Source organism: Salvelinus sp. IW2-2015, linkage group LG9 (genome assembly GCF_002910315.2).
Source record: "Salvelinus sp. IW2-2015 linkage group LG9, ASM291031v2, whole genome shotgun sequence".
Lineage (NCBI taxonomy): Eukaryota > Metazoa > Chordata > Actinopteri > Salmoniformes > Salmonidae > Salvelinus > Salvelinus sp. IW2-2015.
The window spans coordinates 30769751-30797478 of NC_036849.1; the positions used below are offsets into that span (position 1 = coordinate 30769751).

Sequence of the window (27728 nt, forward strand, 5' to 3'; positions counted from 1 at the left end):
GCCTTCCGGTGACATCAGGTAATGTAGTGTCTCTGGAGGGCAGGTAGTTTGCCCCTGGTGATGCGTTGTGGCGGAGCAGTTGCCGTACCAGGCGGTGATACAGCCCGACAGGATGCTCTCGATTGTGCATCTGTAGAAGTTTGTGAGTGTTTTGGTGACAAATTTCTTCAGCCTCCTGAGGTTGAAGAGGCGCTGTTGCGCCTTCTTCACCACGCTGTCTGTGTGGTGGACCATTTCAGTTTGTCCGTGATGTGTACGTCGAGGAACTTAAAACTTTACACCTTCTCCACTGCTGTCCCCGTCGATGTGTATAGGGGGTGCTCCCTCTGCTGTTTCCTGAAGTCCACGATCATCTCCTTTGTTGTCGTTGTAGTGTGAGGTTATTTTCCTGACACCACACTCCAAGGCCCTCACCACCTCCCTCGTCGTTGTTGTAATCAAGCCTACCACTGTAGTGTCGTCTGCAAACTTGATGATTGAGTTGGAGGCATGCATTGCCACGCAGTCATGGTGAACAGGGAGTACAGGAGAGGCTGAGAACGCACCCTTGTGGGCCCCAGTGTTGAGGATCAACGGGGTGGAGATGTGTAATCATTAGGGTGTAATCATTAGTCCAAAAGTTGCAAATTAGTTTCTGTTGGACAAATTGGTATGTTTTATCCCCGTTTTTAAAAATATAACTTTTTAAATGTTTCCACTATTTAGATTTTTATGAAATTCACTGAGGAGGATTTCCTCCCCCTTCCTCCTCTGAGGAGGCCTCCACTGAACACACACACACACACACACACACACACACACACACACACACACACACACACCACACACACCACACACACACACACACACACACACACACACACACACACACAACACAACACACACACACACACACACACACACACACACACACAGACTTTCACACTCACCACATACAAACTGAGGTGTTGCTTCCCTCTGCAGGCCATCTGAGGCACAGCAAGAGAATTACTCTGTGTTTAAAGGTCCACAGCAGCAGGCGCCCCCTAGTGGAGCTACCAGAGCCTCCTCAGCGAGCTCTGTGGTGGGGCCTAGAGACCCTAATGGAACCTGCAGGACCTTTTCGGCGAGCTCCGTGAGGGGGCCTAGAGAGAAGCAGCAGGAAGAGAGGTGTCACCAGAGGCTCCACCAGCAGGCCTTCCTGTCTGAGGAGCAGGACTTTGAGCAGTCAGAGTCTCTGTTGTCCTCAAGTAAATAGCCTCAGATAGTGTGATAATGTACTGATCAGATATAGGTCACATGATATAGCCCAGATGATACAGCTCAGATCCACTCAGATGATAGAGCTCAGATATAGCAAAGATGATATACAGTTGAAGTCGGAAGTTTACATACACTTACATACATACACAGGTTGGAGTCATTAAAACTAGTTTTTCAACCACTCCACAAATTTCTTGTTAACAAACTAGTTTTGGCAAGTTGATTAGGACATCTACTTTGTACATGACACAAGTAATTTGTCCAACAATTGTTTACAGACAGATTATTTCACTTATAATTCACTGCGTCACAATTCCAGTGGTTCAGAAGTTTATATACACTAAATTGACTGTGCCTTTAAACAACTTGGGACTGGAGCACTTCACAAAATAGATGGCAACATGAGGATGGAAAATTATGTGGATATATTGAAGCAACATCTCAAGACATCAGTCAGGAAGTTAAAGCTTGGTCACAAATGGGTCTTCCAAATGGACAATGACACCAAGCATACTTCCAAAGTTGTGGAAAATGGCTGAAGGACAACAAAGTCAAGGTATTGGAGTGGCCATCACAAAGCCCTGACCTCATCCTATAGAACATTTGTGGGCAGAACTGAGAAAGCATGTGCAAGCAAGGAGGTCTACAAACCTGACTCAGTTACACCAGGTCTGCCAGGAGGAATGGGCCAAAATTCACCCAACTTATTGTGGGAAGCTTGTGGAAGGCTACCCGAAACATTTGACCCAATTTAAACAATTTAAAGGCAATGCTACCAAATACTAATTGAGTGTATGTAAACGTCTGACCCACTGGGAATGTGATGAAATAAATAAAAGGTGAAATAAATCATTCTCTCTACTATTATTCTGACATTTCACATTCTTAAAAAAATGTGGTGATCGTAACTGACCTAAGACAGGGAATTTTTACTGGGATTAAATGCCCGGAATTGTGAAAAACTGAGTTCAAATGTATTTGGCTAAGGTGTATGTAAATTTCCGACTTCAACTGTAGCTCAGATGATACAGCTCAGATGACACAGCTCAGATGATACAGCTCAGATGATACAGCTCAGATGATACAGCTCAGATGATACAGCTCAGATGATACAGCTCAGATGATACAGCTCAGATGATACAGCTCAGATCATACAGCTCAGATCATACAGCTCAGATGACACAGCTCAGATGACACAGCTCAGATGATACAGCTCAGATGATACAGCTCAGATCATACAGCTCAGATCACACAGCTCAGATCATACAGCTCAGATCATACAGCTCAGATCATACAGCTCAGATCATACAGCTCAGATGACACAGCTCAGATGATAGAGGTCAGATGATAATCCAATTACTAAACTGCTATTAAACGGCAATAGATTCACTTAGTATCACGTACCAACGGATATTGAGTTACTGTAAACAGCAGATGTTTGAATCAGTACACAGAACTGTTGTTCTACCATTTTCATCACCCTAGGGTACACTTAGATTTCAAATGAAGAATAGAATCTTCCAGATTCTGGATTTCAGAAGTAGTACTATTTCACAGTATCTTATTAATTTGATTTATCCCTAAATGTCTATGTTGTGTCTTTCCCCAGGCTACCTCCTCCACCTCCTCAGAACCCCAGGCTCAGAGCTCCATCTGTCAGGCTGCCGCTCTAAGTGAGCCCCCTGCCTCGTCGCCGGGGCCGTCGGGCCTTGTCTCTGTACTGGTGTCCAGCCTGCGTCAACGCCACGCCGTTACAGCCCACGTGCGCTCGCTGGATGGCGTCGACTTTGTGGTCAGTAACCGCATAACGGTGGATAGGAGCTGGCCGGGATGCCAAACAGCAAACGGTTGGTGGAGAGAGTAACCAGCCTGCAGGGCCTTTTTGATCGTGTATGTCTCATCGTAGAGAAGGACTGCACCAAACTAGGTGAGGGAGGGCATACATTCACTTTTGAACAGAACCAGTTGGCTGGAATACTTCCTGTGGGTTCAATTCCTGATTTTCTAGATTTCTAAAGTATGCTCACTTTTGTTTGATTGTGACAGTGGACACTTGACTTGTCTCGGCAGATGGTGCGTATCACAAAAATGTTCAAGGAAGTTTGATAAAATAATACATGTAAGAGTAGAAAGATCAGACAGGGTTCAACATGACCTTTCTACTATCAGTCAAAAGGTCACAAGCAGCAGATGCTGCCCTGCGTCAGCTGTCAAAACCCRCAACAAATCAAATCAAATCAAATGTTATTTGTCACGTGCGCCGAAAACAACATGAGCCATAGGTTCAGATCGGTGGGCCACCTGGTCAGCAGGTAGGGGCAGTCAAATGAATTGGGCATCTCTGTAAGCTTTCATTTATAATACATTTGATAACAAAAAAAAGTAAACAAAAGACACGTTGAGATTCACCTCTCTTTTTCAAGTAAGCCCTGGCCAAGAAAAGCAGCATACCACAATACAAACATATTGCTGGTACATCAGTGCATTGACACGTCAAAGCAGCAGTGGATTCCAGTCCATTTCCATTCCAATTGCATTTCAATTCCGATTTGTTGAAGTGGAAAGACCATGCAACCAACAGGATAGTCATTCAGCTAAAGTGCCCCAGAATTGATGATAGCAATAATATGAGGAATATTGATGCCACCATCAGGAAATCGAACAGAATTGAGCAAAAATAATACGATACTTGGTATTTCTAACAATAGAACTAGAATCCATTCATCCATCCAGATTCTATGGTGTAAACACTGCCCCTCCCCTCTACTTGTAGCTCCGTCGAGGAACACTGCCCCTCCCCTCGACTTGTAGCTCCCGTCGAAGAACACTGCCCCTCCCCTCTACTTGTAGCTCCGTCGAGGAACACTGCCCCTCCCCTCGACTTGTAGCTCCGTCGAGGAACACTGCCCCTCCCCTCTACTTGTAGCTCCGTCGAGGAACACTGCCCCTCCCCTCTACTTGTAGCTCCGTCGAGGAACACTGCCCCTCCCCTCGACTTGTAGCTCGATCGAGGAACACTGCCCCTCCCCTATGTATGTATGTGTATATATGCAGTGTGTATATGTAGGTATGTATGTATGTGTATATATGCAGTGTGTATATATGTATGTAGGTATGTGTATATATGCAGTGTGTATATATATATATTATTTTACTGCTCCTGGAACAAACTCCCTCACGACGCCAGGTCAGCGGAGTCAATCACCACCTTCCGGAGACACCTGAAACCCCACCTCTTTAAGGAATACCTAGGATAGGATAAAGTAATCCTTCTAACCCCCCCCCTTAAAAGAGTTAGATGCACTATTGTAAAGTGGTTGTTCCACTGGATATCATAAGGTGAATGCACCAATTTGTAAGTCGCTCTGGATAAGAGCGTCTGCTAAATGACTTAAATGTAAATGTAATTATTGTTTGAATAACCTGATTTACAATTATGTATTGATTTACTTTTTCACTCTTTATGTGATGTGCAATGCAGAGAACGCCGGAAGAAGTATTATCATTTAATTACCATAGTAAATTATTGTAATGTTTGTTTATGTGTCAATTAATCCCATAAGGGATGGGTTGCCAATTGACGATTTGACACAAAAATAACATTTAATTCATTGTAGCTCCGTCGAGGAACACTGTCCGTCCCCTCTACTTGTAGCTCCAGTCGAGGAACACTGCCCCTCCCCTCGACTTGTAGCTCTGTCGATGCTCTCCAGAAGGGGGCGTATGTGAGCTGCCCCAGAGCCGAGGAGATCTACCACTGCCTACGCTACTCCTGTTACACCACCACAGCCAGGAAGTGCAGCCTTTAGCCAGCCATCGCTGCCTAGTTCCCCATTGGCACTGACCTTGGGTCAGTTTTGCCCTTTTTCCTCCCTAATGGTTACTGGTTAGGATTTGTGGAGAGTGAGATGATCCTACAACTGACCCTAAAGGACAATTTCCCTCAAACAGGACCTCTAACGGCATCATGGCCTGGAATTGTGGCACCAAATGGAATAAAACCGACTGAAACAGGGAGGGATTATCTGGACTTGTCCAATAAGAAACAGTCATTTTTATTCCCGATTGCAAAATGTTTTCAGTTGTGTTCCCTAATGAACAAGGCCCAGCCTTGCTGTAAATATTTATTGCACATTGAAATAAGACTTGACGGACACTAAGGTGAATGTACAGTATGGTGGATGCACATTGGGAATACAATGTGCCACTGTGTTTGTTTTGTTATTACCATTTCTGTTCAAATAAAGGTTTTATTTTTGTGTTCATATTTTGAAAAGAGATCAAATATGTGGTTTCAATTGCAGGAATAAAAATTCACTATTTTTCTATAACTAAATTGCTTTATTCCAAAACAAATTCACAAGTGTTTGACATGATTCAGTCAAAACACATTGACAGATACAAGTACACAAAATGAAGTTCAGACTCCTAGATTTCTTAGTGTTAGATTCATATCCTCTTTGTTCAACATTTATAGTTGATTGTATCCTCAATATTTGACTGTAGCAGATAACATGCAATTTCAACCTTATGTCTGTAGTGTCTTCGCACAGCCGCTGTCTTTCCCACACTCTGGGGGTGGAATTCCAGGAGTCTGGCAAGCGAGATTAGTAGTCTGTTTGAACCACAAGTCGTCACTCTTTCCTTACATACAGAAGAGACTGACTCTAGGACACGTCATTGGTCTACTGCTGTTATCTGCACTTACACTGGTTGCATTCCAGTCTTTATAACAATTGCATATAAGTACACAACCACATGACATAAGATGACTCTGGGAACAAGCATGCACTATGGATTGATATAGCCCATAACACGGTCTGAATATAACAGTGCTGTGTTTGAGAAACGGATTGTACTTCGACTTGATGGTAACAAAGCCCTATCCACACGACTCCTTTCTCAAAACCAAACCAGCATTACCGGAGCATTTCAGAAATCATTTCCTTCTTTTGCCCTAGAATAAAAATAAAAAAACACATTCTTGGACCTTTGTTTTGCCTTCAAAATCTATTTCTGCCTGTCCTAGAGCAGTGCCTGTCACCTTCAGTTTGAGATGCACCTATACTATGATTTAACATATGGTAGATGGATACGGATATGCACTGATCAACAAAGTATTACATTTAGCAGACGCTCTTATCCAGAACGACTTAGTTTAAGGCATTCATCTTTTTAAAAATGTAGCTAGGTGGGACAAACACAACACTATGTACATTTCTTCTCAAAGTAGCTGTCAGTGCTAGTAGGAAAAGACAAGTGTGAGTGTAAGATCATGAAAGGCACTTTTGGGGGGGGGGGTGAAGAGGTGGGTTTTTCCAGACTATGAATATGCTGTCCTAGCTTCTGTGGGAAGCTGGTTCCACCGTTGGGGTGCCTGGGACAGAGAAGAGCTTTGACTGGGCTGTAAACGATGAGCTTTGACTGGGCTGTAAACGATGAGCAACGAGTTGTACGCCTTCACATGCTTTTAACGCGTTGAGAATGCCAATTGGCTAACGGCAAACAAACTGTGTCAACCATAAAGTAAAAGTACAGCTATCACGCTCAAACAAATAATGGTCCTCCAAAACTATAATAAAAGATTCTTCATGAATAATATTTTGTTGCTGCTGTTAAGGGCATTTCTTTAGCAGAGGTCAGCATGTGGGAGAAGTAGGGGTTCGGGATGATAGACTAGTTTCCCGCTAGTAATTACCAGTTGGGAGGAACGTTCAAGTGGATTTTCCCCAGTCGTATGCTGCCATTTACTAGAGGTTATGAAAAACAGCATCAGGCTTAGCCTTACATGTGCTTAAGGTTGAGCTTCATGACGATCGCACTGTTGACCACAACGCACCTTTTAAAAGCCAATGTTCAGTAGACCCGTCGCTGCATGTCAGCTCAAAATCGGAAATGACCTTAAATGGCGATCGTATAGAATCCTGGCCTTAGGCAGAAATACAGACAACAGTACTCTCAGTTACAGTGTCTTGAAAAGACATGACAAAGACTCATTTCATATAGTTTTATTCTGACATTTTTTCCCCCACATATTGCTTTGGTTGAAAGACATTACGACCGATACAGAACAAATATGACACGTACAAATTAAGAGTAAATGGCCTTTTCAAGCACTTGTGCTCTTCTGAACAAATATCTAGCTCTGATTGGTCGTTTTACATTACAGTAAAACAGAAAGGAAGCAGCATTCCATTTAGTTGAGTTGCCCTTGAATGTCTAGGTGCTATAAAAGAAACAAGACGAGGGAGCGAAAGCACTGACCCAAGTTCACAGTATAAATACATCATGAGTAACACATCTCTGTACAAGCAGTGTCGTCCACCATATAGAAACTAGTTATGTAACATGTTCTTGTGAACCACACGGTTGCAATTCAAGGTCTGTACGTGAATGGACGCAATATTCAAGAGATATCCTTTACACATACATATATCATGCGTGTAGAATAATTTATCAAATAAAAATCATGAGATGTATAGTCAATATCATGTTTGTTTGTAAAAAAATGTACCACTTTTGCCCAAAATGTAACAGAATCAGGCTGTTTTATACTGCTAGGGACTGCGCCGCCTCAAATACAGTACAATGCTATTTGTACTAAAAAATGTTTTTAATCAAAACAATTATAATTTTTTGCTCTGCACTTCGCTCATGACATTTCATGCAGTCATTTCAGCACACACGAGCAAACGTTTCAGTTAATTCTGAATCTTTCAGTAAAATGAAAAATAAGGTGTCACTTTTACAAGGTCTGAGACAAGACAGAGTTGAAATCCATGACTGTGTTTAACTTTAGGATTATCAAGAAGAACTAAGGCTGCTTTTACCCAGGCAGCCCAATTCTGATCTATTTTGCAATAACTGGTATTTTGAACAAACAGATCAGCTCTTTCACCAACAATTGGGCAAAAGATCAGAATTGGGCTGCCTGTGTAAATTTAGCCAAGAGTAATTTAAATCAGGAACCAGCTAATGCAGACCTCACACCCAACTCTGGAATATCCAGTGGCATTCTAACAGGGTAGATAAAAAAAAATCCTTGAGAGAATCTTCACTCGGACCTATGGGGGTGCATTCACACTGCTCGCCGTAAAAATCTATGCAAGGAAGTAATTTCATTGGTCCTAGCCGGCAAAATCATTGATTAGAACCAATGAAATGGCTTCCTTTCTGGATGAGTTCCCCCCCCCCCCCTCGAGCTGTGTGAATGGACCCTTAGTTTGGAATCGCTGGCTCGGACTCAACTAATGAGTATTTTAATAGGAAAGCTTCATGTATCTATACAGTAGAGCATACGTACATACCTTCAGACCAGTGGAGGCTGCTGAGGGGACAACGGCTCATAATAAATGGCCGGAACGGAGCAAATGGAACGGTATCAAACGCCTGGAAACCATGGAAACCATGTGTTTGATACTATTCTACACAGATTCCACTCCAGTCATTACCACAAGCCCTTCAGACATGCATAAATACTCAGCTGTGCACACATATACATGTATAAGGGATGACTAGGTCAGCCATTTTTGTGCTTTTTCACTGCTAGTTTTCCCCCCCACGATTTACCAATTAGTTCTCAAAAAGACTAAACAATTATATAAAAAAGGGTGCTCTGTACAAAACCAGAGGTCAAAACGGGACAAGTATTTACAAGCGCGGTTTACCATCTGAACATACATCTTGTAAAAATAGCCTTCGTGAAGCTGACGTTGAGTGGTCAAGTCACATCAGCTTATTAGCTGGTGCATTGTGGGCCCACTTCCAACCCAATAAGGGTCACCAGAGCAGAAACACCATCTTCTCCCATTCACAAGCTTGAGGGCTGGGCCTGCTGTGGGCTCACAGTGAGCGAGGAGTGGGCAGGCTGGGGCTCGCAGTCTTTGACGGCGCCCTCATCGTCTCGCATGTACATGAGGAACAGAGTCACGGTGGCGAAGGTTGTGGCGTTGACGGGGAACGCCCGGAGCAGCGTGGAGGTGAGGCCGTGCGTGAACACCCGCCAGCCCTCCCGTTTCAGGCTCTGACGCACACAGTCAGCGATGCCATTGTACTTGTTGTGGCCGCCCACGCCGTCTGCCTGGAGCCGGGACTTTATGACGTCCACGGGGTAGGTGGAGATCCACGAGGCGATGCCCGACATGCCTCCGGCAAACAGCAACTTGAGGATCATGTAGGGGTCATCGGGTTCGCAGCCCAGAGAGCGCGTCAGTACGTCGTAGGTCAGGAAGTAGATCCCGAAACCCGGTGTCTCACGGACTAGCGTGGTCACCATACCCCGGTTGATACCGCGGAAGCCCTCCTTCCGGTAGATGCGCACCAGGCAGTCCAGAGAGTTCTTGTACAGCTTCTGCTTGGACTTCCTCTCGCCCAGCCCCTGCAGCTGCATGCGCGTCTTGGCCAGCTCCATGGGGCAGCAAATGACGCTCTGCAACGCGCCCGCCGACGCCCCGGCCAGGAACTGGTTGAGCGGCGTGTCGTGGCCCAGCCTGCGCATGGCGTTGCCCTGGACACCGAACACGATGGCATTGATAAAGGTCAGGCCCATCATGGGGGAGCCAATGCCTTTGTACAGACCCGTCATCTGTGGACACACGGCAGAGCGAGAGACAGAAAGAGCGAGAGAGACAGAAAGAGCGAGAGAGACAGAAAGAGCGAGAGAGACAGAGAGAGAGAGGAAGAGTGAAGGAGAGAGAGAGAAAGAGAGAAAGAGAGAGAAAGAAGAGAGAAAGGAGAGAGAAAGAGTGAGAGAGAGAGAGAAAGAGTGAGAGAGAGAGAGAAAGAGTGAGAGAGAGAGAGAGGAGTAAGGGAGATGTGAGAGAGAGAAGACAGAGTAAGTGAGAGAAAGGAGTAATGTGAGTGATGAGAGAGAGAGAAGAGCTGGAAAGAGTGAGAGAAAGAGTGAGAAAGAGTAGCAGTGACGGGAGAGAGAAGAGGTGAGCAGACATGACGAGAGAGTGAGCAGAGTAGCAAAGAGTGGATGACGAAAAGAGTCAGAGGGGAAATGACGGTGAAGGAGCTGAAGAGGAGACGCAAAGTGAGAGACAAGATTGAGAGAGAGAGAGAAAGAGAGGAGAGAAAGAGTCAGAGAGAGAGAGTGAGAGAGGAGAGAGAGAAAGAGTGAGAGGAGAGAAGAGAAAAGAGTGAGGAGAGAGAGAGAGAGAGAGAGAGAGAGAGAGAGAGAAAGAGTGAGAGAGAGAAGAGAGAGAGAGAGAGAGAAAGAGAGGAGAGAGAGCGAGAGAGAGAGCGAGAAGAGAGAGAGAGAGAGAGAGTGAGAGAGAGAGACGAGGAAAGAGTGAGGAGGAGGAGAGAGAGAAAGAGTGGAGAAGAGAGAGAAGTAGTGCGAGAGAGAGAGAAGAGTGAGAGAGCAGGAGAGAAAAGAGTTAAGAGAGAGAGAGAGAAGGAGAAAGAGTGAGAGAGAGAAAGAGTGAGAGAGAGAAAGAGTGAGAGAGAGAAGAGTGAGAGAGAGAAAGAGTGGAGAGAGAAAGAGAAGAGTGCGAGAGGAAAGAGTGAGAGAGAGAGAGAGAGAGTGAGAGAGAAAGAGTTGAGAGGAAGAAGTGAGAAGAAGAGAGAGAGAAGAGAGGAGAGAAAAGAGTGAGAGAAAGAGTGAGAGAAGAGTGGAGACGAGAGAGAGAGAAAGAGTGAGAAGAGAAGAGAGAGAGAGAGAGGAGAGAGAGAGAGAGGAAGGAGAGAGAGAGAGAGAGAGAGAGAGAGAAAGAGTGAGAGACGAGAGAAGAGTGAGAGAGAGAGAGAAGAGAGAAAGGAAAGAGTAGAGAGAGAGAAGAGAGCGAGAGAGAAGAGTGAGAGAGAGAGAGAGAAGAGTGAGAGAGAGAGCAAGAGAGCAAGAGAGAAGAGGAGAGAGAGAAAAGAGTGAGAGGAGAGAGGAAAGAGTGAGAGAGGAAGAAGGAGAGAGAAGAGAAGGTGAAGGAGAGAGGAGAGAGAGAAAGAGGAGAGAGAGAAGGTGAGAGAGAAGAGAGGAAAGAGTGAGAGAGAGAGAGAGAGAGAGGAGAGAGAGAGAGAGAGTGAGAGAGAAAGAGTGAGAGAGGAGAGTGCAGAGAGAGAGAAGAGTGAGAGAAGAGAGAAAGAGGTGAGAGAGAGAAAGGAGAGAGAAAGAGTGAGAGAGAGGAGAGCAGAGAGAAGACGATGAGAGAGAGAGAGGAGAGAGAGAGAGAGAGAGAGGAGAGTTAGAGAGAGAGAGACGAAGAGTGAGAGAGAGCGAAAGAGTGAGAGACGAGAAATGAGAGCGGAGAAAGAGTGAGAGAGAGAGAGAGAGAGACAGAGAAGAGAACAGGAGAGCGGGTGAAGAGGGAGGCGGAAAAGACGTGGCGGAGGCAAGGGTGAAGGAGGAAAAGGAGAGATAAATGAAACTAAGGCAAAAAAAAGAAATAGAGTAAACAGAGAAGGTGGCGAGAGGTGAGAGAGAGCGAGAAGTGAGGGAGAAAGAGTAGAGGGAAGAGAGTGAGAGAGAGAGAGAGAGAGAGAGAAGAGAGCGAGAGAGAGAGAGAGAGAGAGAGAGAGAGAAAGAGTGAGAGAGAGAGAGAGAAAGAGTGAGAGAGAGAGAGAGAAAGAAGGAGAGAGAGGAGAGAGAGAGAGAGAGAGAGAGAAGAGAGGAGAGAGAGCAGAGAGAGAGAGAGAGAGGAAAGAGTGAGAGAGAGAGAGGAGAAGAGTGAGAGAGAGAGAAGAAAGAGGAGAGAGAGAGAGAGAAAGAGTGAGAGAGAGAAAGAGAGAGAAAGAGTGAGAGAGAAAGAGTGAGAGAGAGAGAGAAAGAGTGAGAGAGAGAGAGAGAGAGAGAGAGAGAGAGAAAGAGTGAGAGACGAGAGAGAGAAAGAGTGAGAGAGAGAGAGAAGAGGTGAGAGAGTGAGAGAGAAAGAGTGAGAGGTGAGAGAGAAAGAGTGGAGAGAGTGAGAGAGAGAAGATGAGAGAGAGAGAGAAAGCGTGAGAGAGAGAGAGAGAGAGAGAGAGAGAGAGAGAGAGAGTGAGAGAGAGAAAGAGTGAGAGAGAGAGAAAGAGTGAGAGAGAGAGAGAGAAAGAGTGAGAGAGAAGAGAAGAGTGAGAGAAGAGAGAAGAGAGAGAAAGAGAGAGAGAGAGAGAAAGAGTGAGAGAGAGAGAAAGAGTGGAGAGAGAGAAGAGAGAGAAGGAGTGAGAGAGAAGAGTAGAGAGAGAGAAGAGTGAGAGAGAGGAGAGAAAGAGTGAAGAGAGAGAGAGAAAGAGGAGAAGAGGAGAGAAAGAGTGAGAGAAGAGAGAGAGAGAAAGAGGAAGAAGCGTGAGAAGAGAGAAAGAGTGAGAGAGAGAGAGTAGAGAGAGAGAGAAAGAGTGAAGAGAGAGAGAAAGAGTGAGAGAGAGGAGAGAGAGTGAGAGAGAGAAAGAAGATGAGAGAGAGAAAGAGTGAGAGAGAGAGAAGAGGAGAGAGAGAGAAAGAGTGAGAGAGAGGAGAGAGAGAAAGAGTGAGAGAGAGAGAAAGAGGAGAGAGAGTGCGAGAGAAGAGAGAGAGAGAGAGAAGAGAGAGAGAGAAGAAGAGTGAGAGAGAGAGAAAGAGTGAGAGAGAGAGAAAGAGTGAGAGAGAGAGAAGAGTGAGGAGAGAGAGAAGAAGAGTGAGAGAGAGAGAGAAGAGTGAGAAGAAGAGAAGAGTGAGAGAGAGAGAAAAGAGTGAGAGAGAGAGAAAGAGTGAGAGAGAGAGAAAGAGTGAGAGAGAGAGAAAGAGTGAGCGAGAGACGTAATATGGTAATTTAACTTGAATGAAGCTGAAGAACTTGGCACAAACACACATTAGTAGTAGTTTAGTTTGCCACAGCCAAATCACACTTTCACCACAATAAATGTTGTGGGCAATACTATAATATCAATCATAAGGCAATACTATCATAAGGCAATACTATAAGGCTAAAATACTAAGCTGCTATTCCACTATAATACTGACAGCCTTACCCGAATACTTAACCGGCTCAAGTGACAAGGTGGTTCTCTTAATTTAGCCATGCAGCAGGCGTAACACCCCGATTGACCTTGGCTACTGATATCTTTRCCAACCTCCTCCCCCCCAGACTGGCCAATAGGCTCTCTGCTAGACTGACCTCCGTGTTGAAGCCATAGAGATAGATAGAGGACTCATCTTTATATACAGTATGTGCCATTATAGCGTCTGTGACAGCATTGGGAGCGCCATTGAGGTTACAACCCATAGAAATTCCCKCCCAGTTGACAACTTTAAAATGGTGGAAGCCCTCAATGGAGCTGCCCATGCTAAAACAGCCTTTTGGCCACTATCATTCTCTATGATTGAAACAAGACTAGCAAGAGACCCTTCTGAGTAGAGCCCTGTTCTAACCAAATGGTACAACAGTAGTTGGCACTGCACAGAGCACATGGCAATGCCTCATGGCGCTGCAGTGGCAACCACCTCCAGAAACAAATCAATCAATTTGAATGAAAGGATTTCACCACTGGTGACTACCCACACACCAGGGTTTCCGTTAGSTGGTAATTGCCGGATTTTGACCAAAATAAATTATATGAACAGAATAATTTTTTTTTTTTTTTTTAATTGTCGGCCAAATTGACCAGGATAAAAAAAAAAAATACAATCCCATTGCGTAAATAACGCTCTTAATTAATTGATGGAACTATCAGTCAATGTCAACACATTTGACCGTCATGCTTATAGGTCTATAGGTGTATTTTCATTAGTCGCCATTTATAACACGTGCACAACATACCTAGACTATTTTGGGCGGAATATCACTTGTCAGACAGCGCTAGAAATGCTGCAGCTTCTCAGCTCATTGCTGATGGAGTGAAACATGCTTTTATAAAAAGGCCAACAATTCTAAAACGCAATCGCATGTCAACGGTTTATGACTTGATTCCGTAACAGTAGTGGTRGTACTCACCGACTCTTGCCGTACGATAGACTGGAAGCAGTGATACGTGCCGCGGTACAGAGGTCTGTCCACACTCTGAACTTGGAGTCGTACCTGAAAATGGAAGCCTCAATGTTAGCGAAAAAGCACAGAAGGCAATACAGCCACATTTAATTACAATAAATACATCACACATAAAACGCATAGGAAAAGAGAATATACACAACAAAAAGGTTATTGTGTAATGTACTACAATATAATAGTTGATTTGGGTGACAAAACAGTAAAATATATATATTTTTTCTTTTTAAGTATTTTGTGCTACTTATTTAAAGTCTGGATGATATTTTTTTCCCTTCACAAAACAAAACACGGGGAGAAAAAGAAGACCTAGACCGTACTTACTAGCTAGGTCACACATCCGTGCAGAGGTTGTATATCCCTCATCTAAAACACAGTGACACTTATGCTGTTAAAGACAGCCCTCCCTGTTCAGGGATAAAACAAACAGTGTCCCTCTCTCCACATTTCTGTTCTCAAAATATTTTTTTTWATWAAAAAATTAAAGTTTGACTCAAATTGTCAAAATATCAAGTACAAATATCCTGATACATGTGTTGTAACTTGTACGCTTAGAGATTATTACGAGTARACAGCAAAAATATTTCAAGATTCAGTGTCTGCAAATTACAGCTCTTAGAAGACATTTCAGTATAAACCTCGTAAATTGTATCATTAAAACAATTAAACCTGATTATTAGGCTCAAAATAGCAACTCATGCAAAACTGTATTGCCATGATTGGTATAACCTTACTAGAAATGTACTTTCAAAAATACCTTGCACACTGCCTTAAAATATATGTTTTACCGGCAGGTTGGAAGTAGAATCTTGTATACAGGGGGATCCATAGCATTCAAAAATGCAAACCCCTAAAATGTGAAACGGAAAAACAAACACAGAAGAACACCTGCAGATACACTGAGTGTACAAAACAACCTGACCAGGTGAATCCAGCTATGATCCCTTGTTAAAAGGGGAGGAGACAGGTTAAAGAATAATTTTTAAGCCTTGAGATCATTGAGACATGGATTGTGTATGTGTGACATTCAGAGGGTGAATGCGCAAGACAAAATATTTAAGTGCCTTTGAACAGGGTATGGTAGTAGGTGCCAGGCGCACCGGTTTGTGTCAAGAGCTGCAACACTGCTGGGTTTTTCCACACTCAACAGTTCTTTCAGTCGACATCTCACTATGGGACACGGCCCCTTTTGCGGGTCATTATTTGAAGCCTTATTCAATCACGCCTAACAGGCCAATCAGAGCTGTGTGTGTACGCCCCGAGTGTCTTATAACACACTGCACTGGTTTCCTCATTCTTAGCCTCGAGTCTATCTAGCCCGTTAAACAGCTTTATTCAGTAAACTAGCTCTCAACTTAACAGTTCCTTTCGGTGTGGGTTACTACCCCAACACATAGCATTGAGTGGCTTGTTTTCTATTTTTCAGGAATGCTGCTTACTTCAGCTTCACTTTACCGAGTGAAGTTACCTCAGATAGCAGCACTTTTTTGTTATCGGCTAGGTACTGTACACCTGTTGCCTGGCATTCACACAATTGGCGTRGTTAGCTAGCTAGCTGCACTGTTRTAGCATCCTGCTAATAGCAGGTTCCCACAAATTTTAGCTACTTCTACCCAGGGTCTCTAGCTCTGTCGGTTCCCACTTTCGGAGTTAGCTAGCTGAACTTTCGAGTATCTTGGCTAGCTAGTGGGCTAACGGCACCACTGATGTTGTAGCTAGCAATCTCCGGGCTAAAGCCCCATTCAGTTTGTTTGGCTAGCAAGAGCGGTTATGTTTCTTCAGTGTGTTACCCCACCATTGAAGCACCATCCCTTTTTCATTCCCCTGTGAAAGATAACCCAGCCGTTCGATCTACCTCAAGTTACTTGGTTTACAGACCGAGTCGGCACTTTGTATCCCACYCGACAGCTCGGCTAGCTGGCTATCAACACTCAGGTAAAGAAAGCCAGCTAATTCACTACACTGAAAGTATAAAGACGGCATTTATTTCTCACCACCCTGGTAAATAAAGCTGTCCGTTTCTGCTTACCTGGCTCAAGCTCACGTTACCKAGTGTCTCTCCCGACTTCCCATTGTAGGAGCAGCGCCTGGAGTGGCTAGCTAGCCCACCGGTAATTCCATTTGCTTTTGTCCGTCCTGCCGAAACGCAATGTCAACAGGKTTACCGGCCAAGTCGTCAGGGAAGGGGGAGAAAAAGCAGCAAAAGCCTATCAACGCTCACCCTGGCAACTGCAGGCATTACATGTCCGGGACAGATTCCCATACGCTCTGTACTACTTGCCTCGGCGTTGAATACGCTATGGAGGCTCCCATCAACCCCGCTAGTTGTGTGCATTGCGCTCAGCTGGACTCCAGTGTCCTCCAGTGACGTAGAGTGAAGTACATGGAAAGTATTGCCCAAGCCCAAGGACAACTCCGTTGACAACAAAGTCCCAGAGGAGGGAGAAGCTACTTAGMTATCCCCTCAGTCTGCGCTTCAGGCTGATTCAGAGTATCCCCACTTTTACCAGGGGTTGGACCTTAATGCCGACGAATCCGGATGTCTCTTGCCGCATTAGGCAGCACCCTTTGACCAGCTGATGGATTARACCACTGAAGAATTTCTCCTCTGCTCAGTTTGRGCTACCCAGCCAGACTGAAGAGGTAGGGCAGGAGTCAAAAACTCACCTTTCTTSGAGGCAATCAGATGCACTTCCCTACCTGAATGGACAGATAGATCCTAACAGGCTGTTTGGACCAGCCATAATCGTAGATACAGGCCAGGTTAAATTCTAAGAAAAGGAGACTCAAGTGCTGGGCTCCCTGTTACCACAGAAACAAGCCCTGAATCCCCAGAAGATCCCATTCACCCAGGTCTTCACGAGGAGGATCCCCAAGAAGTCTCAGCCTTCTCCGGCAGCACCGACCCTGGGACAGACAGTCCGCTCACRAGCAACGCGGTGCCTCAGGGCATCACTCCAAGCAATTAGCAGTGGAGACCCACTTGGCGCCATCCAGAGGGAAGGGGAAGAATTGGCACACCTAGTGCAAGGCGCGGGGGCTCGATGAGCTGGCAGAACTCCTCCGACCTCGACGACCATAGTGTCCTCRGGATTCCTGCTGCAAGTCACACAAGCTTGTTTACACATGGCATAGGTGTAGCACAGGAGCCAGCACCCCCCACCGATAAGCCCTCGTTGGGGCGGGTCACCACTAATCCCCAAGTTCAGTTCTCAAATAAAGAGTTCCCATCGCATCCAGGCCCACGGGCTGAGGGTAATGGCTCAGAATGTTTTCCATGGGAACAATCAACCTCTCGAGGGGGTCCTTGTCCGGCCACCAGGCCTTGCAGGCCACCGCGCCCCCTCCACGGGACAGGTTGCCCACATGCAGAGTTACCCCAGTGTGGCGAATGTCACATGAGTCCCCTGACTCCCCTGGGAGAAGCGGGATCCCTTGCTCCTCACAGAGAGCAGTGGCGCATGTGTTCAGTCTCCCCTTGGATCTTACGCACTGTAGACCAGGGGTACAGACTACAATTCGCAGGCCCCCCCCAAACCAGTGGTTCACCACAGTAGAGGTCAAGAATGCTTATTTTCCACAGAGTTTATCCTGCACACAGGAGATGTAAGGTTCGCCTTCGAGGGCATAGCCTACAAATATCTCACCTTACCAGTCAGTCTGTCCCTTGCCCCACGGATATTTATGAAGTGTGTCGAAGCGACCCTAGCCCCTTTATGGGAGAGAYGCTTAAGAGTCCTGATGTACATCGACGACTGGTTGATCTGCGTGGACACTCTGGCTCAGGCAGCGGAACACACAGCCCAGCTGTTGTCGCACCTGCTTGCTCTAGGCTTCAGGATAAAAGTCAGGCCAAAAGCTTGCTCTTACCGACCCAGCAGAAAATATTTTTGCGATTGTCTCGGTAGCCTGTCAAGCAGCCCTCACCATGGAGAGTGACATTTTCACCACTGCCTCCGTTTTGCACGGCAACATCAGCCACATACTAGATGCGTCTGAGGCTTCCTAGGCTCCATGATTGTAGTGGTTCTGCTTGGTCTCCTTAACTCAGCTATCCAACGGTGGGTGACCTCACTCTGCTTGAACTAGTCTATCCACAGGTACGTGCTTCTCTCAGGAAAGTGTCTATCGGCACTTCAATCCCTCCTGACGCGGGGCTGCCCTACTGGGACAGTCTTCACACGCAAAGTAGTGACAAATAGATGCATCACTATAGGGATGGGAGGGGGGASCAGTCCACGAAGGGCGTACAGTAAACGGCGTATGGTCAGACTACGTTCTASCTCTAAACTGTTATTAGCCCTCTGGCACTTTTGTCCATTCCTACAGGGCCAACATGTCCTTGTCAGGTCGGACGATAGGTCGATGGTGACATATACATCGGCCCCGTTTCTCGCCTTGGCCTAGCGCGCTAGCGACCTTCACGCATGCTCGGTTCATCCTCGCTTCATCCTTCATGCACTCAGTTTGCACTGCCCCCCCTCGACTACTTCAAGGTTATGATACGTCGCTTTCATTTCTAAAGGGCATTCCAATGACTTACAGTATTCAAGCCACTGACCTCTTCCACCCTCTGCAGTGCTCTTCTCCAGAGCAGCGGCGCCTTAACACATTGTGTCCGGTGCGCGCCCTGCACATCTACATYGACAGGACTAGGCCATTATGAAACTATGACCAACTGTTTGCTTTGCCAACCCTGCTCAGGGTAGAGCTTTGTCCGAATAACGCCTCTCCCATTGGAGGCTATCGCCAAGGTGTACAGTTGTTGGGGATTGCAGTCTCCRCTGGGTGTCCGAGAACATTCCACTAGAGGAATTGCCACAACGGGGACTGTTCAGAGGCATCTCCATCTTTGTGCGGTGGCTAGTTGGGCTTCCCCTTGGTGAGGTTCTATCGCCTGGATGTTAACTGCGCCCTCCCTGCGCACACAGTCCTTGGCGGTGGAGCAAAGTAGGATAGATCAGGCACATTACCGTGTACCACAACAGGATTCTCAGGAAACGGGCTATTGGCAATCGGGGCATTCTGCAAGTGTTCCATAGTGAGATGTCYAACCMAGTTGACTGAAATAGAATATTTTGTTCTCTGACTTGTGTAAGAGGTAGTTCTTAGAATGAGGAAACCAGATCAGTGCAGGGTGTTATATAGACACACAGGGCATACACCCACAAAGCTCTGACTGGTGTGATTGAATAAGGCTTCAACCAATGACCCGCAAAGAAGGCGAGTCCCATAGTGAGAGGTCTCCCTCGTCTCCTTCAAAGAACTGGGGTTACATACCATAATCCAAAGTTTCCTGTGTGTATTAAGAATGGTCCACCACCCAAAGGACATCCTGACAACTGTGGGACGCATTGGACTCAACATGGTTCAGAATCCCTGTAGAACTTGACACCTTGTAGAGTCCATGACCCAATGAAGTGTATAACTCAACTGTTTATTTACAGAGCTTTCCAATGACCTACGCTGTCACAGCTCCAACATATCATGTGGCTTAGGTGTTAGTCAAAACTATATTTGGGTTATGCATATGATGAGAGTAGGAGTCAGCTGAGCTTGAGGCTATACACTCACTCATACAAAAAAAAAAAAGTTGAAATCTCAACTATAACAGACAGAAACCTGGCATGCTTCTGGATAAGTCAATTGTTTGTTGTGTGCACATTGTGAGTCTGATACTGTTGCTCAGCAAGCTTCAACATGCACTGCCAACATGCCATGCAGAGACAACAAAACAGCTCTTTAGCTCTGGTCCTAACTAGAAGGAGATGTCTGTTCTGTTCCAAGAACAGATTGGGTTGCAGTAAGACACTGGGRTAAGAATGTTATGCGTTCTACTTTTTAAAACAGCAGTGTGTAGATATGACTCTAGGTCAGAAAACGAGCCAAAATACCCACGTGTGTGTGGTCTGGAAAAAAGTGCAGTTTACTATTTGCAAGTAAAAGCTGAGAAATGCGGTTCCTGAAACGTTTTGATTGGGAGAGAGCATGAATATTTCATACTTTATCAAACACTTTAGGTCATCTCATCTATATTCAAACGTMCCCTTTCGAGGAGCCTTGATAAACCCCACGGTAGCTAAATAGGAATTTCATTTCAGTGTGATTTTTAAGAAAAAAATAACACTTGCCAGGCATTTGCCAACCAGAAAAAACATAAACCCACCTTTACAGTGTCAAAAGGATGCCCGACCAAGACACCGGCAGCACCTGGAAATGACAAAGATGAACAATTAATCAGCACTTTGCTTGTTGGAGAAGGTTGATATGTAATGTGGTCTAAAGCGAAGTGAAACAATTACAAAACCTGACAACTTGGAGAAAGAGTGGTAACTAAGTACAAGTATAGGTAGAGTAAACAGCATGGAGACACTGTTTAATACTCAGTCTTTGAGCCTAGACCTGATGCAAGTTACAACACGTTCAGTGGTGGTGGGTGCATGTTTGAATATCAAGTGCAGTACACAAGAACAAACAGTCTTCTCTGGACTGCCCATCAGCTGTTCACTGTACTGTACACGTGTCCTTGACATTGTTAGCGAGAAGAAAACGCAATACTGTGTGACACCACCTGTACATCACAGGATAAACCCTACCCAGGGCCYTTTCAGGTTAGGGCCACTTGTATGTGTTCTGGCTTGGTGTTTGAGTGAGTGAAGCAGTGGTGCATTCATGTGATTCTCATGAAACCAGTTTTAAAACGTGAGTTACAAAACCCATGATGCATCTGCAAAAATCAATTGACATTCTGTGTGTGTTGTGTACAAACATATGCATTTCACTGCACCTGCACAATTTCATACACAACCAATACAATTTTAGATTTTTAAGGACTAAGATGTTTAGATTTTGGCAAAGTGTCATTTTTTTATATATACACATTTGCCTGAATTATTTTACATTTTCACCCCAAATTTACATTACTGAAATTCATCTAGACTCAATTCGCAGGTCATTTTACTTCAGAAAAACCTAACTTATTTGAATAAAACAAAATATGTTGCTGTAGTTTGTCCAGAAATATTTGTAAAAAAAATGAAGTGTTACTATAATATTTATGTACAAAGTGTCTGGACATGCATCTCATTTTGGTAACACTAAGTTCCTGTAAAAACTCCATTTTTTTAATAAAAATTGTATTCACCCATGATGCATCATCTAGGAGTAGTCGTCTTTAGATGAGCACAAGTTAATTTATTTGCTTATATGCTTTCAGAAGGAGGTTCGTATTCTCAAACTCTGCCTTTAGCCACTTGGCCTTCTCAAAACGGCTAAAAAGCTCAAATTAGGGTTCTGAGGAGTATTTCTGTCTGTAATAAAGCTCATTCTGATTGGCTGGGCCAGGCTCCCTAGTGAGTTGGCCAGGCTGCCAATTGGAGGGCATAGGCCCACCCATCGCTGCCCAGTCATGTGAAATCCATAGATTAGGGCCTAGGGAATTTATTTCAATCGATTGATTTCCTTAAATGAACTTGAACTCAGTAAAATCTTTGAAAATGTTCCATTTATATTTTTGTTCAGTATGAATATATTTTCCCAGTGTTATGTTTAACTCAGGCCTTTTCATTAGGGGAGCAATGTTTTTTTTTTTTTTATTGAACTTATTACTTAGTTGGACTGTTGCAGTAATGAGAAGTGGAAATTGTATTTGAATAAAATCTATTCAAAATGCATTAAATTGATCAGTACAGATCCCAATCTCAGTGATTCAAAAGGACATGGAAAAATTACACCTGATAATTATGTCAAATGTCAGTTTTGTAGGAAAGACCCACCGTGCTTCTACACCTGCATTGCTTGCTGTTAGGGGTTTTAGGCTGGGTTTCTGTACAGCACTTTGAGATATCAGCWGATGTACGAAGGGCTTTATAAATACATTTGATTTGGCAGAAAGATGACCCTAAAGAACATTTGTCTGACCCCCAATTTCAAGACATTATTAGTAGCTGAGACATTATTGCAATAACGCCCAATCATACTTATTTATAAATAAACGTTCTGGCTAAGCTGACATTCATATTAATTGAGATGGGGTTAAGAAAACCAATGATAAATATTGATAGGAAGATAGGAATTGACTTCCTGTGGATAAGAATTTTAACAATGTAGTAAAATCAAAGAAACTGTGGTAAAATGCTACACAGGTCCTATTTCAAAACGCCCAATCGTTAAAACTACACCTGGTTTAGTTTAGGGGAGGGGTATTCTTTGTACCCTGACAAATCTAAAGAATGTACCAATTTCGCTCTTATTATTCATAATTTTGACCATGTGAAGTTGAATGTGTATGTCGCTAATGTAATTGGTGCTTGAGAGTGGACTGCGCCCATTTTTACCACTCCCAGCACATGGTTTGGAATGAATGGAATTGTCTGGGTGGGAYCATAAAGTTTCACAAAAATATATTTTGTGATTCTAAGAAACCAAAACAGGTTTAGCCASCTAAGCACATTTAATATAGGAATTTTCACAACAATGGGGGGCAAGAAAGTGTACTAGACAATGAACAGTACTCGGTAATTTTCCATCCATTTAACGAATTTTTTTGGGGGCAAACTTGCGCCATCACTAGGCACATTTCTGCATTGGCTAACTAGCTTTGCTAGCCAAACTCATGAATCATTCATTCAAAACGTTTCCAACCTGATGCATTTTGCAAGCCCTTTATATGACTCCGTGCTGCCACGTAGCAAGCATTGAAACAATCTACAATCTATCCATGGGTGTGCTTTCTAACTAACTTTAGTTAACTTACCTCCTATGCATCCTGCTGCAAAGTCCAATGTAAAGTCCATTCCCTCAAGGAGTCTTTGAATTAGTCAAAAGCTAGCTATCAATGATGCTGTATTTCTCCGTAGCACACGGGGCTATCTAATTCAAAGTTCTGGCTTGGTGAAAAAGCTAGCTACAATCTTGTATTGCTTCAAAATAGACGAATAATTTAGATAACTATCAGTTTCGACCTGTAGTTTGATGGCTGCATCTGTAACGTTAAAGGATAGCTGAATTGCTAGCTACAGTAACGTTAACTAGCTAGCTCTCGTCTCCTCTTGAATAAAAGCGAGTTCGCAAAGGGCTGTTGATAACACTACCCACGTGAGCTCTTGAATAAGACAGATAGCTAAGTAGCTTAATGTGTATGATTTGATTATTGAATTGAGGCGCTCCCACAGTTCACTACCTAGCTACCCCCACCAGCTGTCTGCTTCCTTCCGCACGTTGTTTCTATTTCTGACTGTCTCCCGTGAAATTCAAAGCCCCTTTTAACCAAGCATTTAGCCCAATCAGATCACTGTGATGAAGACAACACCCCTACCGCCCCGCACGCTGATTGGCTCGAGTTGATTTTTCACGGGTTATGATCTAAAGCACTGACCACAGTACTTTCTGATCCAAACAACTGATTTATGATCAGCTCTCCCGAACCTAGTCTAACCATTTACTCCTAGTACCCTATAGTACCCAAGTATCAAAACAGACCCCAAACCAGATCTTACGGGGGAAATATTGTAAAATATTAACCAAGACAAACGACATGCAAGATTGCAACATCTGTAGCGTTTTAGACATTCTGAAAAAACTATCTGGTAAAAAAAAACGAACTGTATGTTAACATAAAAAATATATGGTTATTGTTGCACTTTTATTTTTTGGAGCTGCAAAAATATATACATTGTAGCTAGTTTATATTTTCATATTCAGCTGTATTCTTGAAAGTGACCAAAGGTACTTACATTTCTTAGGTTTAATACTATAGTTTCTTTATACTTCTGTGAATATTTGTTGGTGTATTTTATCCATTGGGATGTTGAGGCATTGGGGCATTTCAACAGTGCTTGTCCCTACCAGACGTGTAATCCTTTTGGCTTATACACCTACAGTAAGACTTCTTGAGTCACTGATACCTGACCCTCCCTTGCTTGCCATGCCCATGTTTGCATAACTAGTATCCAATTTTATCAGAAATGGCTTTCCATGGCCGAACAGCCACACAGAAGCCAAAATCACCATGCGAATGCCAAGCGCGGCTGGATGGTGTGAAGCTCACCGCCATTGGCACTCTGGAGCATGAGGAAACAACTTTCTCTGGGAGAGATCAACTCACCATCTGGCGTCCTTAGGAACAATGCTGGGTTGGCGGATGTCAGGAGACGCTATCTGCCAATGCATGTGCCAATGTATAGTTTTTGGTGAAGGAGGAATTGGATCTGGGGCTGGTTTTTCATGGTCGGAGCTAGGCCTTAGTTCCAGTGAAGGGATTAACACTACAGTTACATTGAATTCAGACGATTCTGAACTTCCCAACTTTGTGGCACAATTTGTCGACAGGCCCTTTCACATGACAATGCTCCATGCCACATAAGCGAGGTCCACACAGAAATGGTTTTGAGATCGGTGTGGAAGAACTTGATGGTCTTCACAGAGCCCTGATTCCCATTGAACACCGTTTGGGATGGATTGGAACGACCGGCAAACCAGGCCATCGCCACTCGTGCTGACCTCACTATGCTCTTTTGGCGTTGATGGAAGCAAGTCCCTGTACAATTGTTCCAACATCTAGTGGATGACCTTCACAGAGAGAGGAGGCTGTTATAGCAGGAAAAGGGGGACCAGCTCTATATTAATGCCCATATTTTGGAATGAGATTTGACAGCAGGTGTCCACATACTTTTGGTCATGTAGTGTAGATAGAAGCAGAGGAGGTGAAGTTAGAAGAGAGTGAAAGCGCAAGGGGGAACGAAACAGAGGAAGAGTGATAAGGTGTGAGAGGGAAAGAGATGTGAGAGAGAGTGAAGGGAGGGGGTTGGATTATGGCTGCAGAGGATGGTAGGGGTATCTTGCGTCTTTACCCTGCATGTACCTTACGACCCGATGCAATGACAGTGACAGTGGGCAGAGAATCCATGCAGAAACACAAGGAAATCACTTTGACATTTGGAAAAGAATTAACAAAAAAAACAGAGCAAACTAGAATGTCTATTTGGCCCTATCAGAAGAGTACTAACAGTGGCAGAAATACTACCACTGTGACTGACCCAATTAGAAGAGCTTTGAATCTATGTAACAGACTCAGTGAGCATAGCCTTGCTATTCGAGAAGGGCCCGCTCGTAGGCAGACAATGCTCCTCACAAGAGAAGACAGGCTTTTAGCTACTGCCCACAATGAGTTGGAAATAGAGCTGCACTTCCAACTCTCCTGCCCAATGTATGACATATTAGAGAGACATATTTCCTCAGTTACATACAGATCCACAAAGAATTAGTGTAAATGTAATGTACAGTGTCCTTCGTAAGTTTCATAACTTCCTTCTGACTTTTTCCACATTCTGTTAAGTTACAGCCTTATTCTAATAATTGATTCATTGTTCCCCCTCATGAATGTTACACACAATACCCCAATACAAAGCCAAACAGGTTTTTTAGGAAAGGTGCTAAGTTAATTACAATAAAAAATGAAATATCACATTTACATAAGTATTTCAGACCCTTTACACAGTATTGTTGCACCACCTTTTGGCCAGCGATTACAGCATTGAGTCTTCTTGGTGTGAGCTACAAGCTTGGTACACCTGTTATTTGGGGGAGTTTCCCATTCTTCTCTGCAGATCCTCTCGCTCTGTCAGGTTGGATAGGAAGCGCCCTGCACAGCTATTCAGGTCTTCCAGAGTGTTCGATTGGGTTCAAGTCCGGGATCCTGGCTGGCCATTCAAGGAATCAGAGACTTGTCCTAGAAGCCACTCCTGCGTTGTCTGGGCTGTGTGCTTAGGATCGTTTCCAGTCTTGAGGTCCTCGGCGCTCTGGAGCAAGGTTATCCATCAGGAATCTCTCCTGTATTTGCTCCATTCATCTTTCTCGATCCTGACTAGTCTCCCAGTCCCTGCTGGGAAATCCCCCAGTAGCATGCTGCCACACCATTGCTTCAACCGTAGGGATGGCCAGGTTTCCTCCGACGTGACGCTTGGCATTCAGCCAAGAGTAATCTTGGTTTCATTCAGACCAGAGAATCTTGTTTTCTCTTGGTCTGACGAGTGCTTTAGGTGCCTTTGGCATAACTCCAGGCTGGCTGTCATGTGCTTTTACATGAGGAGTGGCTTCCATCTGGCCACTACATAAAGGACTGGATGGTGGAGTGCTGCAAGAATGTGTTGTCCTGTCTGAAAGGTTCTCCCATCTCTACATAGACTGTAGAGCTCTGTCAGAGTGATCCATCGGGTGTGTCGGTTGTCACCTCCCTGAGCAAGGCCCTATCTCCCCCAATTACTCAGTTTGGTGGCACAGTCAAATCTGCTCTAGGAAGAGTCTTCGTGTTCAAACTTCTTGTCCATTTCAGATGATGGAGGCAATGGTTTATTAGGGAGCGGCTTCCAAAGCTGGCAGAAATATTTTGAATACCCTTCCCCAGCTCTGTGCCTCGACACAATCCTGTTCGGAACTATCTATGGACATTCTTTGGACCCAATGGCTTGTTTAGCCTCGCTACAGGTATATGTTTAACAAAATAAAAACCAAATAATAATAAAAATGTTGACCAATTGACGGTAAAAATATATCTCTTTTTCTCCTCTTCAGATAATTGATTGAATTGAATTGAATTGACTGACGAGGAGAGAGGAAGAGAGAGAGGTAGAGGGAGGAAGAGAGAGAGGTGGGGTAGACAACAAGAGGAGAGAGAAAGGAGAGAGAGTAAGAGAGAGAGAGAGAGAGAAGAGAAGAGAGAGATGAGAGAGAGAGCGAGAGAGAGAGAGAGAGAGATGAGCATCCCAAGAAAGGGAGAACAGGTGAATGTATTTTAATATTAAAGTATAGTTTATTCAACTTTTGTTTATCTATCTATTTCAATTGCTTTGGGGGCAATGTAAAATATAGTTTCCCATTGCCAATACTAGCTGTTTGATTTAATTTAATATGAGAGAGGTTGAGAGAGAGACCCACTGGGAAAAAACCTGGTGTGATATCACTGTTGTTTCATGTAATTTTCAACAAAAACATTTAATGTGAAGTTTGTATTTGTATTGTGTATGTTTATTATTGGATCTCCCATTGAGGCTGCTGGCGCTAAAGCAGCAGCTACTCTTTCCTCGGAGGTCCCAGCTAATTAGCCTAGTCTTATACATTTTAAACATACAAATTACATATCACAACGATTTCACAGAGCCACCACGTGTGCCCTCGAGGGCGCCTACTCCAACAATCAGACCAGACATCATCCTACATACTAAATCATGTGCTATATATAGTGTGTATGTGTATCGTGTTATGTGTGTATTCTTGGCATGTTTGAATCAATGTATGAAACTGATTGGATTCACACATATCACAAGTCCGCGGGGCCAGACGAATTATCATCAGGACGCGTACGCAGAGCATGGACTGACCGCCTGGCAAGTTTCTTCATGAACATTTTCAACCCCTCCCTGACCGAGTCTGTAATAACTACATGTTTCAAGCAGACACCATAGTTCCTGTGCCCAAAAAACACCAAGGTAACCTGTCTAAATAATCTTCTTCTCTTCTCTTCTAAATAAGATTATTCTCACATCAAATCTC

At 44.3% G+C, this 27728-nt stretch overlaps 1 protein-coding gene across 4 annotated transcripts; it reads right to left on the minus strand.

Annotated features, from left to right (window-relative positions):
- Window positions 1-7237: 7237 nt before the first annotated feature.
- On the minus strand, window positions 7238-23417 carry LOC111968935 (mitochondrial basic amino acids transporter). Of its 4 annotated transcripts, XM_023994912.3 has the most exons (5): window positions 20347-20386; window positions 14938-15030; window positions 14505-14546; window positions 14130-14213; window positions 7238-9826 (listed from the first exon to the last, which is right to left on the minus strand). In XM_023994912.3, the coding sequence occupies exon 5, from the start codon at window positions 9824-9826 to the stop codon at window positions 9053-9055; it is 774 nt and encodes a 257-aa protein (XP_023850680.1). In that variant the 5' UTR covers window positions 14130-14213; window positions 14505-14546; window positions 14938-15030; window positions 20347-20386; the 3' UTR covers window positions 7238-9052. The 4 variants fall into 4 exon arrangements, with proteins under 4 accessions (XP_023850680.1, XP_023850679.1, XP_023850682.1 ...); XM_023994911.2 differs by lacking the exons at window positions 14505-14546; window positions 14938-15030 and adding an exon at window positions 22936-23417 and having other exon boundaries at window positions 20347-20390; XM_023994914.3 differs by lacking the exon at window positions 14505-14546.
- Between the last annotated feature and the right edge of the window lie 4311 nt (window positions 23418-27728).

Coding starts and splice junctions, on each gene's coding strand:
- LOC111968935 (XM_023994911.2), bottom strand. CDS start 22,975: ATGGACTTTACATTGGACTTTGCAGCAGGATGCATAGGAG. Junction 20,391..22,935: donor TGCAGCAGGATGCATAGGAG/GTAAGTTAACTA, acceptor TGTCATTTCCAG/GTGCTGCCGGTGTCTTGGTC. Junction 14,214..20,346: donor ATCCTTTTGACACTGTAAAG/GTGGGTTTATGT, acceptor TTCCATTTTCAG/GTACGACTCCAAGTTCAGAG.